Source organism: Astatotilapia calliptera, chromosome 16 (genome assembly GCF_900246225.1).
Source record: "Astatotilapia calliptera chromosome 16, fAstCal1.2, whole genome shotgun sequence".
Taxonomy (NCBI): Eukaryota; Metazoa; Chordata; class Actinopteri; order Cichliformes; family Cichlidae; genus Astatotilapia; species Astatotilapia calliptera.
The window spans coordinates 1928794-1944892 of NC_039317.1; the positions used below are offsets into that span (position 1 = coordinate 1928794).

General features: G+C 39.2%; 1 protein-coding gene across 1 annotated transcript; it reads left to right on the forward strand.

Moving 5' to 3' along the window:
- The first annotated feature begins 4086 nt into the window (after positions 1-4086).
- Positions 4087-15863, forward strand: LOC113008466 (uncharacterized). The gene is made up of 12 exons (XM_026145898.1): positions 4087-4982; positions 5569-5712; positions 6867-7029; positions 7117-7309; positions 9190-9234; positions 11253-11297; positions 12002-12046; positions 12751-12828; positions 13500-13577; positions 14249-14326; positions 14998-15075; positions 15747-15863. The coding sequence occupies exons 1-12, from the start codon at positions 4940-4942 to the stop codon at positions 15861-15863; spliced, it is 1107 nt and encodes a 368-aa protein (XP_026001683.1). The 5' UTR covers positions 4087-4939.
- The last annotated feature ends 236 nt before the right edge of the window (positions 15864-16099 follow it).

The window sequence follows — 16099 nt, forward strand, 5'->3', positions numbered from 1 at the left end:
GAGATGAGTCCACTGTCAGAGGCCATAAGAAGATCATTTGTAACCTTCACTAAAGCTGTTTCTGTGCTGTGATAAGCTCTGAAACCTGACTGAAACTCTTCAAATAAACCATTCCTCTGCAGATGATCTGTTAGCTGTTTGACAACTACTCTTTCAAGGATGTTCGATATGAAAGGAAGGTTGAAGATTGGCCTATAATTAGCTAAGACTGCTGGGTCTAGAGATGCTTTTTGAGTAAAGGTTTAACTACAACCAGCTTGAAGGCCTGTGGTACATAGCCGATTATTAGAGATAGGTTGATCATATTTAAGATTGAAGCATTAATTAATGGCAGGACTTCTTTGAGCAGTTTTGTAGGAATGGGGTCTAAAAGACACGTTGATGGTTTGGAGGAAGTAATTATTGAAGTTAACTCAGAAAGATCAATTAGAGAAAAAGAGTCTAACTTAACATCAATGGTACTAAGAGTAGCTGTAGATAATATTACATCTGTGGGATGATTATTGGTAATTTTTTCTCTAATGATAAAAATTTTATTTGTGAAGAAGTTCATGAAGTCTTTACTAGTTAACGTTAAAGGGATGGTTGGCTCAAAAGAGCTCTGACTTTTTGTCAGCCTGGCTACAGAGCTGAAGAGAAACCTGGGGTTGTTCTTATTTTCTTCAATCAGTGATGAATAGTAAGATGTTCTGGCTTTGCGGAGGGCTTTCTTATAAAGCAGCAAACTATTTCTCCAGGCTAAATGATGATCCTCTAAACTTGTGAGACGCCATTTCCTCTCCAGATTACGAGTCATCTGCTTTAGGCTACGTGTTTGAGAATTATACCACGGAGTCAGGTACTTCTGATTAGAGACCTTAGTTTTCACAGGAGCTACAGTATCCAGAGTCGTACGTAGTGAGGAAGTGAAATTATTAACAAGATAATCGACCTCTGTTGGAGTAGTGTTCAGATAGCTGCTCTGCTCTATGTTGGTACAGGGCATTGAAGATGATAACAGTGGGTGGATTATATTCTTAAACTTAGTTACAGTGCTTTCAGAAAGACATCTGTGATAAAGTCTACTCTCCACTGCTGTGTAATCAATTATTGTAAATGTAAATGTTATCAGGAAATGATCAGACAGGAGAGGGTTTTCAGGAAACACTGTTAAATGTTCAGTTTCTATGCCATATGTTAAAACAAGATCTAGAGTGTGATTAAAGTGGTGGGTGGGTTCTTTTACATTTTGAGAGAAACCAATTGAGTCTAATAACAGATTAAATGCCATGTTGAGGCTGTCATTCTTAGCATCTACATGGATGTTAAAATCACCCACAATAATTATTTTATTTGAGCTGAGCACTAAATCAGATAAAAAGTCTGAGAAATCAGAGAGAAACTCTGTGTAAGGCCCAGGTGGACAATAGATGATAACAAGTAAGACTGGTTTCTAAAATTTTTCAGCTGGGGTGGACAATGTTAAGCATCAGGCTTTCAAATGAATTAAAAGTCTGTCTTGGTCTTTCATTAATTAATAGGCTGGTGTGAAAAATTGCTGCCACACCGCCCCCTCGGCCTGTGCTTCGAGGTTTCTGGTAGTTAGAATGACTCGGGGGTGTTGATTCATTTAAACTAACATAATCATCCTGCTACAACCAGGTTTCTGTAAGGCAAATCGATTGTTCTTTCTTTGTAATTGTTTATGTTTAAGTTGTTTGTTGCTGGTTTTTATTTTGTTTTTCGTCTGTTTGGGAGCTGACACAGTCTCAAAGGAGATGTTTTTTTGGGGGGGTAGCAGGAGGAGAGAAGCTGCAGAGAGGCGTGTAAGACTGCAACTCTGCTTCCTGGTCCCAACGCTGGATAGTCATATTTTGGGGGGTTTAATAAATTCGTCCATATTTCTAGAAATGAAAGCTGCTCCATCCAAAGTGGGATGGATGCCGTCTCCTTACAAGACCAGGTTTCCTCCAGAAGGTTTGCCAGTTATCTATGAAGCCCACATCGTTTCTGGGACACCACTCAGACAGCCAGCAATTTAAGGAGAACATGCGGCTAAACATGTCACTCCTGGTCTGATTGGGGAGGGGACCAGAGAAAACTACAGAGTCCGACATTGTTTTGGCAAAGTTACACACCGATTCAATATTGATTTTAGTGACCTCCGATTGGCGTAACCGGGTGTCATTACTGCCGACGTGAATTATGATTTTACTGAATTTACGTTTACCCTTAGCCAGCAGTTTTAAATTTCCTTCAATGTCGCCTGCTCTGGCCCCTGGAAGACAATTGACTATGGTTGCCGGTGTCTCTAGCTTCACATGTCTGAGAACAGAATTACCAGAGTTTGACCCCCGACGGGTGTGTCGCCGAGTGGGGAAAAACGGTTAGACATATGTATGAATTTGAGGAGTGGAACCAAAATGCAGACACAAAGGAACGTGAAAGAAAATTTGAATATTAACAGAAAGCAAGCCGTTTATTAATCTCTACTTTTAAGATTAGGCTTCAAACTTTCCTTTTTGCTAAAGCATATAGTTAGGGCTGGATCAGATGACCCTGGATCCTCCCTTAGTTGTGCTGCAGTAGATGTAGGCTGCCGGGGGATTCCCATGAAGCACTGAGTTTTTTCCTTTCCAGTCACCTTTCTCACTCACTGTGTGTTAATAGACCTCTCTGCACTGAATCATACTTGTTATTAATCCACAGCATGTCTTTGTCCTGTCTTCCTTTTCTCACCCCAACTAGTCACAGCAGATGCCCGCCGCTCCCTGAGCCTGGTTCTGCCAGAGGTTTCTTCCTGTTAAAAGGGAGTTTTTCCTTCCCACTGTCGCCAAAGCGCTTGCTCATAGGTGGTCCTATGATTGTTGGGTTTTTCCTCTGTATCTATTATTGTGCGATCTACTGTACAATATAAAGCGCCTTCAGGCGATTGTTGTTGTGATTTGGCGCTATATAAATAAAATTTAATTTAATTAAAAGATTACAAAACAGAAGGCAGAGGTGAAGATAAACAATAACCTAACCTGGGGAAAATATTTTTTATTAAAAAAAAACAAAACAAAAAAACCATGAAACCTGACATGGATACAAAGATACCTGGAACATGGAAACGTGGCACCAAAGACAACAGATGACCTGACACTGAACAAATTAGGACAGGACTTACAGTGGCTTGCAAAAGTATTCGGCCCCCTTTAACTTTCCCACATTTTGTCACATTACAGCCACAAACATGAATCAATTTTATTGGAATTCCACGTGAAAGACCAATACAAAGTGGTGTACACGTGAGAAGTGGAACGAAAATCATACATGATTCCAAACATTTTTTACAAATAAATAACTGAAAAGTGGGGTGTGCGCAATTATTCAGCCCCCTGAGTCAATACTTTGTAGAACCACCTTTTGCTGCAATTGGATTCCATTAAAATTGATTTGTGTCACGGCTGGGAAGGCGAGCCGTGTGGTGTGGAGGAAGGAGGACCCGAGATGCAAGCAGTGGATGAAAATGCTAGTGAAGTTTATTTACAAGGTGTAGTGGCAAACAAGCAGTGGGGCATGACAAATAACTGAAGACACCTAAACTGGGAAGAACTAAAATAACAGACCTGGGAGCATACGACAAAGGGCTGAGAGGCCGAGGCCGAGACGACGACCAGCAGGACACCGAGTAACACAGACTGACACGGAGGAACACAGACAAACCGGCAACAGGAAGGAGAACACACAGGGCTTAAATACACACACCAGTAATCAGGGGATGAGAGACAGGAGGGCAACACGGCTGGGAGGAATCAGAGCTGACGGGACAGGGGAAACGTAAAGTGAACACACTCACATCAGACAGAGACCTTCACAATAAAACAGGAAACTCAGACACGGGGAACCAAACAAGACACAGAACTAAACAGACAGATTCACAAACATACGGGGTGACACCATAGACAGAGACACAGACTCAGAGGCAGACCAAATATAAGACATAGAACTCAAACAATAATAATAATCATCATCATAATAATAATAAACTAGAAAATGATAATAAACTAAAAGCGCTAGGTCACCGACCCAGGACCATGACAATTTGTGTTTGTGGCAGTAATGTGACAAAATGTGGAAAAGAGGGACGAATACTTTTGCAAGCCACTGTAAGTACACAGAGAGATAATGAGGGGATGAGGAACAGCTGGGACAAGGGGAAACAAAACTAGACTCATTGCATATAGGACAAGGACTTTCCCAATAAAACAGACATCACAAGGGTAATCTAATAAACAAATGAACTTAGCAAACCTAAAGAACTTATAAACAAACATCGACATCCAAACAAACTAAAACTTAAAACGCTGGGTCAACAGACCCAGGAAAGTGACAGTAAAATCATTTATTATATACATTATACTTATTTTCTTAAATTGCTTATCTATTATCTGTATTTTCACTTGGGGGTCTAGGGGTGCTGCTCTTCTTTTCATGACGAATTAGGACATGTTTATGATAACACACTGACAATATCAGGACAATTTTGGCCTTACTCTATCAGTGAACAGCATGCCCATGCTAACTTAAACTAGACCAGCAAGCTAACCACATGTGTATTAAGTGTTACTTAAGAATAGGAACCAAACAAATTAACGGAACGAAATTAACTGTAACAGCAGTTTGCAAAACATTGTGACAGTTCTCAAGTGTTCCTACCTCAAATCCAGCACGTGTTGCTGTGTTTTTGTTGTTAAATGGACGAGGAGAGACCGTGGCTGGTGAGAGGATGCAGCATTTCGTCAGTGGAGCATAGAACGACGTCTCTGATTGGTCAACAAGTGAGTAAAGATGCATCTGATTGTTCGAAAGCCTCAACCAAAGAGCTGCTGGTCACGGCAAGATACAAACTCGCCGGAGCTCTGCGTGAACGGCACATCCGGGACCTTCAGCACTCAGGAGAGATTTATCTTGACGTATGTATTTACCTTTGATATCCATGATTTCACGCACGCTTCGAGGTAAAGTTGTATGTTTAACAAGCTAATTAATGTTAGCTAAATGGAATGGAAACAACACACAATCGATTTGAATAAAGTTAAAATGGTGCATGATGATAAATGGTAATAAATATACTTTAGCTTTATCTTCAGCAACAGATATTAGAAGTTAAATTTAGTTGTTTTTAAATTTCCACTGGAGTTAAAGGGCCTGCGGCCCTCTCTGCATCTCCAACTGCAGAGACAGTCAGTCTAAGCTCTTTTTAAGTGTAGGCTACTGCAACACGCATTTTATTTCAAGATATGTTTTCTGGGATTTAAATGATAATATTAATGTTTTCCTGTTTAGCACAAATCAATGACATTAGTGTTTCAGTAATGGTAGTAAAGTGCACAGTTTACAGTATTTGTCCGTGTATTGGCATGTTAAAATTATTCGTGAAGGTAATTTAATGTCACATTACATTTGCAAAGTGTTTGCACTGGTATATTAGTCTGATTAGCAAATGCATTGTGATTTAAGGCAGAAAAATACTATTTAAAATACCATGTAAAGAAAGTACTGGTTGGTTTTGTCTTGCTGACTTTTCGTCATTTTCTCATGAAGATGTGTACAGGTTGAGCAGATTGAGAGTGAAGAACATGTCAAAAAGAAGACTCAGACTTCGTCCTGAAGCAGAGGCTGCTCACTTTATTTTATCTGGAAGTGACAAGACTTGTTTAAAGGCCCAATGGATCAATGACTATAAAGGTATGTTATATGTTGTTCCTTATGGCTACTGCATGAATATTACCAGAGCTGCAACTAATGTTTATTATAATATTTAATAATATTGTCATGGCCCTGCGACCATGACTCGGTGACTTTGTGTTTATGTTCTTTATTGTTATTACTTTCATTATTATTCATGGCTGTTTTGGGATGGTTTGTATTTGGGATTTTAGACACTGGGTTCTGGGTTTGTGCTCCCTCTGTTGGTCCCTGGTGTTAGTGTTCCCCTGTCTCATCAGGTTAATCAGGTCCAGCTGTGTCTCCCACCTGTGTGTGACTTCCCAGTGTCTCTCTGTGTATTTATAGTGTGTGTTTGCCTCTGTTCCTCGTCGCGTCGTCTGTGTTCATACCTGGTGTAATCCTCTGCGTGCTCTCCCTGCTGTTCTCCCTTCATGTTCAGGTTTCCCACTCCTCTGTGTAGTTTATCCCAGTTTAGTTTCGTCCTTAGTTCTGTTTGCCATCTCCACTTTGTGTTTGATATTATCAATAAATCACCCTCACACCTGAATAAGTGCTGCGTTTTGGGTCCTCCTTCCACTCTCCACACGGCCGCTGCCCCGGACCGTGACAAATATATAACAATTGCTTCAGTTTCCCTGAGGGAACCTCCCAAAGCTAGCTAGCTATCTATCTATCATCTAGATTAAAAAATGTTTTATATTTTCATGTATTTGAAATTTGTTGCCAACTATTTTAATAATTGTTTTTTTTATTATTAGCATTTATTTATTGTATCAACTCATTTGTTGCAGCCCTGAACATAAGCATCTAGATCAGGGGTGCCCAATCCCGGTCCTCGAGAGCTACCGTCCTGCAGCTTTTAGATGCATCCTTGTTCCCACACACCTGAATCAAATGGTTTGATCTCTTCAGCATGCCATCATGTTTGGCAAAGGCCTGATAACAAGCCATTCATTTGATTCAGGTGTGTGGGAACAAGGATGCATCTAAAAGCTGCAGGACAGTAGCTCTCGAGGACCGGGATTGGGCACCCCTGATCTAGATGTTCCCCTCACAATTAAAACATTTTGTGATTGTTTGTTCTGCATATGTTTTGTCAGTGGCTGATCAGCTGCAGTAAACCTGATTTGGATTGTATTACTTAACGCTACTTATTGAACATCTTGTATTAGGACGTGGTGTATTTGCCTCTGAACCAATTGAAAAGGGATCCTTTGTGGTCGAGTACCGTGGGGAGCTTATCTCAGAACATGAACGGGACAAGCGGCAGAAAAAGTACACAGAAAAGCAAACTGCTTTCCTATTTGATTTTAAATGGAAAAATAGCACATGGTGGTAAGTAAAGGCATATACAATATCAGTTGTTCTTTACAACATTATGTTTTTAGTGAACAAAACATATGTTCTTTTCTTCACTTTTAGCATTGATGCCTCCCGTGAAGACGACTCACTTGGCCGGCTGGTTAATGATGACCACAAGTACCCAAACTGCAAGATGAAACAGCTGGCAGTCCAGGATAAACCTCATCTCTGCTTGTTTGCTATTGAAAATATCCAAGCGGAGAGTGAAATCACCTATGACTATGGAGAATCTATGTGGCCATGGCGAGCTCTGGTAAGTAAATCCTCTTCATAGATTGTGCAGTACAGGGAATGTTAAATATTAGTAGATGAAAAGATAGATATTATTCTAGTTATGAAGACCAGAGTAGATCAGTGCAGGGTTTTATTGACAAAATTTGATATTTTTGTCCTTTTACAGATGTTTTTGTCCATTTAACCTGAAGCTGATCAGTTTACATGATTGGATTTCTGGGGAAATAGATGGCTTTACATCAGTGTTGGGTTTAGAGCTTTTATTGCCAACAGCAGGACAAGTTAGAAGTCAGGAACATGAACTCTACATGTGTTCAGTCGTCATGTCCTCATATTGTTTCAAGCTGTGAAGAACATGAGTGTGTTTCAGAATATATATATCTTTGCAGCAGTTACGATAATAATGTGCTGTTTGCACGATGAGCACTGCTGCTCTTTCTCAGCAAGAGCCTCCCCGAAATTGACCGTGCGCTTTGTGTTGTCCGTGCGCGCGTCTGTGCAGAAATGACTCGCAAGACAAGGCTGCAAACTATTCTCACAGACTTCAAATGTGCACTTGAATCCAAGAAGATAGAAAAGGATCTCTCTCTGTCTCTCCCCCAGCTCTGCTGACTTGCCACTGAGAGAGTAACAACTGCCCCTCCCCCCTCTGCTCTGCAAACAGGTGGCTGTTTTTGCACCCCTCCCCCCTCTGCTCTGCAAACACGTGGCTGCTTTTGCACCCCTCCACTCACTTGCTCAGAGCCAGTGTGTGCAAAGTGGAGCAACATAACACTGACAGAGGTTCAGAGAAGGGAAAAAAAACAAAAAACGGAGCAGGCTGCCGTTGTTCACTTCAAGAAGGCGGCTCTATAGGCTGTTTTGTTTGCGACCGACACACAGTATAAATATATTCTCAATCACATTCACACCACTCTGTTATATCAGTTCCACTACATCAAGACTATTTTATGGTGGTGAGCTGTTTTATTGTCATGTATTTTGCATAGTAAGATAACCATGTCCTGCATTCAAAACCACTGAAAATGTCTATGGTGGTGCTGTACCTAATATTTTGCTCATTTGATCCAAAACCTATTTTTCCTTTATTTTGAAGGCTGAGGCTTAGATCCATTAGGTATTCACGAGAAAGGCATCATCACATGTCAGGATTACAGTATATCGAAAATATGTGATTATAATGGGAGTCAATGGGACCCAAAATGGTACGAGGAACACAGGAGGTAACACTTATGTGAATCTCCTTTGCTATATACCACACCATAGAGGGGATCATTGAATTTTAAAAATAATCCTAAAATGCACCTCATGGCCAAGTTTCATGCAACTAGTCTTTAAAATGATTGATATATTGAGAATCAAAAATCCAAAGGGTCCCTATTTTGACTTAAACCCTGCGAGGGTTTTAAAGCATCAATTTGGTCTTTATTCCAATTAAATTTAATATTTTTGTCCTTTTACACATGTTTTTGTCCATTTAACCTGAAGCTGATCAGTTTACATGATTGGATTTCTGGGGAAATAGATGGCTTTACATCAGTGTTGGGTTTAGAGCTTTTATTGACAACAGCAGGACAAGTTGGAAGTCAGGAACATGAACTCTACATGTGTTCAGTCGTCATGTCCTCATATTGTTTCAAGCTGTGAAGAACATGAGTGTGTTTCAGAATACGTCCTCATATGGTTGGACCAACAACTCTAGTGTGTGTGTGTTACACTGTCCTCATATTGTTGGGTAGCAGAACTGTACTGTGTTAAGTTTCTATAGAATCTGGCATAAGGAAGTCAGATCCTTCTGTAATAATGTTCACTGAAACAAGTATGATCTGTAGTTAATGAGCTAGTCAGCATTTGTAGTACAGAATGTTTCTGACATTATATTGTTGTCTTTTGTTGCAGACACCAAGTGTTGAGACCCTGTCCCAACCTCCTACAGACCAAGAAGTGAGTGACAAATCCACTTCATTCCTCCAACAGGTTACGCATAAATTTTTGTATTTGGAATCAAGTATATGAGTCAGTTGGGCCTAGTGCATAAATGAAATGCACTTTGATTGTATTAAAACAATCAGTTTGAGTGAAAGTTTCCCAAAATCAACATTAGCATTAGGAGAAGGAAATTGGCTATACCAGTTGTTAGTCCAAACTTTCCCTTTAAAGCATCAATTTGGTCTTTATTCCAATTAAATTTAATATTTTTGTCCTTTTACGCATGTTTTTGTCCATTTAACCTGAAGCTGATCAGTTTACATGATTGGATTTCTGGGGAAATAGATGGCTTTACATCAGTGTTGGGTTTAGAGCTTTTATTGACAACAGCAGGACAAGTTAGAAGTCAGGAACATGAACTCTACATGTGTTCAGTCGTCATGTCCTCATATTGTTTCAAGCTGTGAAGAACTGAGTGTGTTTCAGAATATATATATCTTTGCAGCAGTTACGATAATAATGTGCTGTTTGCACGATGAGCACTGCTGCTCTTTCTCAGCAAGAGCCTCCCCGAAATTGACCGTGCGCTTTGTGTTGTCCGTGCGCGCGTCTGTGCATTTCGTGGCGTCTGTGCAGAAATGACTCGCAAGACAAGGCTGCAAACTATTCTCACAGACTTCAAATGTGCACTTGAATCCAAGAAGATAGAAAAGGATCTCTCTCTGTCTCTCCCCCAGCTCTGCTGACTTGCCACTGAGAGAGTAACAACTGCCCCTCCCCCCTCTGCTCTGCAAACAGGTGGCTGTTTTTGCACCCCTCCCCCCTCTGCTCTGCAAACACGTGGCTGCTTTTGCACCCCTCCACTCACTTGCTCAGAGCCAGTGTGTGCAAAGTGGAGCAACATAACACTGACAGAGGTTCAGAGAAGGGAAAAAAAACAAAAAACGGAGCAGGCTGCCGTTGTTCACTTCAAGAAGGCGGCTCTATAGGCTGTTTTGTTTGCGACCGACACACAGTATAAATATATTCTCAATCACATTCACACCACTCTGTTATATCAGTTCCACTACATCAAGACTATTTTATGGTGGTGAGCTGTTTTATTGTCATGTATTTTGCATAGTAAGATAACCATGTCCTGCATTCAAAACCACTGAAAATGTCTATGGTGGTGCTGTACCTAATATTTTGCTCATTTGATCCAAAACCTATTTTTCCTTTATTTTGAAGGCTGAGGCTTAGATCCATTAGGTATTCACGAGAAAGGCATCATCACATGTCAGGATTACAGTATATCGAAAATATGTGATTATAATGGGAGTCAATGGGACCCAAAATGGTACGAGGAACACAGGAGGTAACACTTATGTGAATCTCCTTTGCTATATACCACACCATAGAGGGGATCATTGAATTTTAAAAATAATCCTAAAATGCACCTCATGGCCAAGTTTCATGCAACTAGTCTTTAAAATGATTGATATATTGAGAATCAAAAATCCAAAGGGTCCCTATTTTGACTTAAACCCTGCGAGGGTTTTAAAGCATCAATTTGGTCTTTATTCCAATTAAATTTAATATTTTTGTCCTTTTACACATGTTTTTGTCCATTTAACCTGAAGCTGATCAGTTTACATGATTGGATTTCTGGGGAAATAGATGGCTTTACATCAGTGTTGGGTTTAGAGCTTTTATTGACAACAGCAGGACAAGTTGGAAGTCAGGAACATGAACTCTACATGTGTTCAGTCGTCATGTCCTCATATTGTTTCAAGCTGTGAAGAACATGAGTGTGTTTCAGAATACGTCCTCATATGGTTGGACCAACAACTCTAGTGTGTGTGTGTTACACTGTCCTCATATTGTTGGGTAGCAGAACTGTACTGTGTTAAGTTTCTATAGAATCTGGCATAAGGAAGTCAGATCCTTCTGTAATAATGTTCACTGAAACAAGTATGATCTGTAGTTAATGAGCTAGTCAGCATTTGTAGTACAGAATGTTTCTGACATTATATTGTTGTCTTTTGTTGCAGACACCAAGTGTTGAGACCCTGTCCCAACCTCCTACAGACCAAGAAGTGAGTGACAAATCCACTTCATTCCTCCAACAGGTTACGCATAAATTTTTGTATTTGGAATCAAGTATATGAGTCAGTTGGGCCTAGTGCATAAATGAAATGCACTTTGATTGTATTAAAACAATCAGTTTGAGTGAAAGTTTCCCAAAATCAACATTAGCATTAGGAGAAGGAAATTGGCTATACCAGTTGTTAGTCCAAACTTTCCCTTTAAAGCATCAATTTGGTCTTTATTCCAATTAAATTTAATATTTTTGTCCTTTTACGCATGTTTTTGTCCATTTAACCTGAAGCTGATCAGTTTACATGATTGGATTTCTGGGGAAATAGATGGCTTTACATCAGTGTTGGGTTTAGAGCTTTTATTGACAACAGCAGGACAAGTTGGAAGTCAGGAACATGAACTCTACATGTGTTCAGTCGTCATGTCCTCATATTGTTTCAAGCTGTGAAGAACATGAGTGTGTTTCAGAATACGTCCTCATATGGTTGGACCAACAACTCTAGTGTGTGTGTGTTACACTGTCCTCATATTGTTGGGTAGCAGAACTGTACTGTGTTAAGTTTCTATAGAATCTGGCATAAGGAAGTCAGATCCTTCTGTAATAATGTTCACTGAAACAAGTATGATCTGTAGTTAATGAGCTAGTCAGCATTTGTAGTACAGAATGTTTCTGACATTATATTGTTGTCTTTTGTTGCAGACACCAAGTGTTGAGACCCTGTCCCAACCTCCTACAGACCAAGAAGTGAGTGACAAATCCACTTCATTCCTCCAACAGGTTACGCATAAATTTTTGTATTTGGAATCAAGTATATGAGTCAGTTGGGCCTAGTGCATAAATGAAATGCACTTTGATTGTATTAAAACAATCAGTTTGAGTGAAAGTTTCCCAAAATCAACATTAGCATTAGGAGAAGGAAATTGGCTATACCAGTTGTTAGTCCAAACTTTCCCTTTAAAGCATCAATTTGGTCTTTATTCCAATTAAATTTAATATTTTTGTCCTTTTACGCATGTTTTTGTCCATTTAACCTGAAGCTGATCAGTTTACATGATTGGATTTCTGGGGAAATAGATGGCTTTACATCAGTGTTGGGTTTAGAGCTTTTATTGACAACAGCAGGACAAGTTAGAAGTCAGGAACATGAACTCTACATGTGTTCAGTCGTCATGTCCTCATATTGTTTCAAGCTGTGAAGAACATGAGTGTGTTTCAGAATACGTCCTCATATGGTTGGACCAACAACTCTAGTGTGTGTGTGTTACACTGTCCTCATATTGTTGGGTAGCAGAACTGTACTGTGTTAAGTTTCTATAGAATCTGGCATAAGGAAGTCAGATCCTTCTGTAATAATGTTCACTGAAACAAGTATGATCTGTAGTTAATGAGCTAGTCAGCATTTGTAGTACAGAATGTTTCTGACATTATATTGTTGTCTTTTGTTGCAGACACCAAGTGTTGAGACCCTGTCCCAACCTCCTACAGACCAAGAAGTGAGTGACAAATCCACTTCATTCCTCCAACAGGTTACGCATAAATTTTTGTATTTGGAATCAAGTATATGAGTCAGTTGGGCCTAGTGCATAAATGAAATGCACTTTGATTGTATTAAAACAATCAGTTTGAGTGAAAGTTTCCCAAAATCAACATTAGCATTAGGAGAAGGAAATTGGCTATACCAGTTGTTAGTCCAAACTTTCCCTTTAAAGCATCAATTTGGTCTTTATTCCAATTAAATTTAATATTTTTGTCCTTTTACGCATGTTTTTGTCCATTTAACCTGAAGCTGATCAGTTTACATGATTGGATTTCTGGGGAAATAGATGGCTTTACATCAGTGTTGGGTTTAGAGCTTTTATTGACAACAGCAGGACAAGTTAGAAGTCAGGAACATGAACTCTACATGTGTTCAGTCGTCATGTCCTCATATTGTTTCAAGCTGTGAAGAACATGAGTGTGTTTCAGAATACGTCCTCATATGGTTGGACCAACAACTCTAGTGTGTGTGTGTTACACTGTCCTCATATTGTTGGGTAGCAGAACTGTACTGTGTTAAGTTTCTATAGAATCTGGCATAAGGAAGTCAGATCCTTCTGTAATAATGTTCACTGAAACAAGTATGATCTGTAGTTAATGAGCTAGTCAGCATTTGTAGTACAGAATGTTTCTGACATTATATTGTTGTCTTTTGTTGCAGACACCAAGTGTTGAGACCCTGTCCCAACCTCCTACAGACCAAGAAGTGAGTGACAAATCCACTTCATTCCTCCAACAGGTTACGCATAAATTTTTGTATTTGGAATCAAGTATATGAGTCAGTTGGGCCTAGTGCATAAATGAAATGCACTTTGATTGTATTAAAACAATCAGTTTGAGTGAAAGTTTCCCAAAATCAACATTAGCATTAGGAGAAGGAAATTGGCTATACCAGTTGTTAGTCCAAACTTTCCCTTTAAAGCATCAATTTGGTCTTTATTCCAATTAAATTTAATATTTTTGTCCTTTTACGCATGTTTTTGTCCATTTAACCTGAAGCTGATCAGTTTACATGATTGGATTTCTGGGGAAATAGATGGCTTTACATCAGTGTTGGGTTTAGAGCTTTTATTGACAACAGCAGGACAAGTTGGAAGTCAGGAACATGAACTCTACATGTGTTCAGTCGTCATGTCCTCATATTGTTTCAAGCTGTGAAGAACATGAGTGTGTTTCAGAATACGTCCTCATATGGTTGGACCAACAACTCTAGTGTGTGTGTGTTACACTGTCCTCATATTGTTGGGTAGCAGAACTGTACTGTGTTAAGTTTCTATAGAATCTGGCATAAGGAAGTCAGATCCTTCTGTAATAATGTTCACTGAAACAAGTATGATCTGTAGTTAATGAGCTAGTCAGCATTTGTAGTACAGAATGTTTCTGACATTATATTGTTGTCTTTTGTTGCAGACACCAAGTGTTGAGACCCTGTCCCAACCTCCTACAGACCAAGAAGTGAGTGACAAATCCACTTCATTCCTCCAACAGGTTACGCATAAATTTTTGTATTTGGAATCAAGTATATGAGTCAGTTGGGCCTAGTGCATAAATGAAATGCACTTTGATTGTATTAAAACAATCAGTTTGAGTGAAAGTTTCCCAAAATCAACATTAGCATTAGGAGAAGGAAATTGGCTATACCAGTTGTTAGTCCAAACTTTCCCTTTAAAGCATCAATTTGGTCTTTATTCCAATTAAATTTAATATTTTTGTCCTTTTACGCATGTTTTTGTCCATTTAACCTGAAGCTGATCAGTTTACATGATTGGATTTCTGGGGAAATAGATGGCTTTACATCAGTGTTGGGTTTAGAGCTTTTATTGACAACAGCAGGACAAGTTGGAAGTCAGGAACATGAACTCTACATGTGTTCAGTCGTCATGTCCTCATATTGTTTCAAGCTGTGAAGAACATGAGTGTGTTTCAGAATACGTCCTCATATGGTTGGACCAACAACTCTAGTGTGTGTGTGTTACACTGTCCTCATATTGTTGGGTAGCAGAACTGTACTGTGTTAAGTTTCTATAGAATCTGGCATAAGGAAGTCAGATCCTTCTGTAATAATGTTCACTGAAACAAGTATGATCTGTAGTTAATGAGCTAGTCAGCATTTGTAGTACAGAATGTTTCTGACATTATATTGTTGTCTTTTGTTGCAGACACCAAGTGTTGAGACCCTGTCCCAACCTCCTACAGACCAAGAAGTGAGTGACAAATCCACTTCATTCCTCCAACAGGTTACGCATAAATTTTTGTATTTGGAATCAAGTATATGAGTCAGTTGGGCCTAGTGCATAAATGAAATGCACTTTGATTGTATTAAAACAATCAGTTTGAGTGAAAGTTTCCCAAAATCAACATTAGCATTAGGAGAAGGAAATTGGCTATACCAGTTGTTAGTCCAAACTTTCCCTTTAAAGCATCAATTTGGTCTTTATTCCAATTAAATTTAATATTTTTGTCCTTTTACGCATGTTTTTGTCCATTTAACCTGAAGCTGATCAGTTTACATGATTGGATTTCTGGGGAAATAGATGGCTTTACATCAGTGTTGGGTTTAGAGCTTTTATTGACAACAGCAGGACAAGTTGGAAGTCAGGAACATGAACTCTACATGTGTTCAGTCGTCATGTCCTCATATTGTTTCAAGCTGTGAAGAACATGAGTGTGTTTCAGAATACGTCCTCATATGGTTGGACCAACAACTCTAGTGTGTGTGTGTTACACTGTCCTCATATTGTTGGGTAGCAGAACTGTACTGTGTTAAGTTTCTATAGAATCTGGCATAAGGAAGTCAGATCCTTCTGTAATAATGTTCACTGAAACAAGTATGATCTGTAGTTAATGAGCTAGTCAGCATTTGTAGTACAGAATGTTTCTGACATTATATTGTTGTCTTTTGTTGCAGACACCAAGTGTTGAGACCCTGTCCCAACCTCCTACAGACCAAGAAGTGAGTGACAAATCCACTTCATTCCTCCAACAGGTTACGCATAAATTTTTGTATTTGGAATCAAGTATATGAGTCAGTGGGCCTAGTGCATAAATGAAATGCACTTTGATTGTATTAAAACAATCAGTTTGAGTGAAAGTTTCCCAAAATCAAACATTAGCATTAGGAGAAGGAAATTGGCTATACCAGTTGTTAGTTCCAAACTTTCCCTTTAAAGCATCAATTTGGTCTTTATTCCAATTAAATTTAATATTTTGTCCTTTTACGCATGTTTTTGGTCCATTTAAAAAATCTGAACTGACAGTTTA

What these genes read in the sequence shown, in the direction of transcription:
- LOC113008466 (XM_026145898.1), top strand. Translation starts at nt 4,940, where the DNA reads ATGTATTTACCTTTGATATCCATGATTTCACGCACGCTTCGAG. An exon ending in TGGAAAAATAGCACATGGTG is followed by an intron (nt 7,030 to 7,116) that starts GTAAGTAAAGGC and finishes CTTCACTTTTAG; the next exon opens with CATTGATGCCTCCCGTGAAG. An exon ending in AACCTCCTACAGACCAAGAA is followed by an intron (nt 11,298 to 12,001) that starts GTGAGTGACAAA and finishes CTTTTGTTGCAG; the next exon opens with ACACCAAGTGTTGAGACCCT.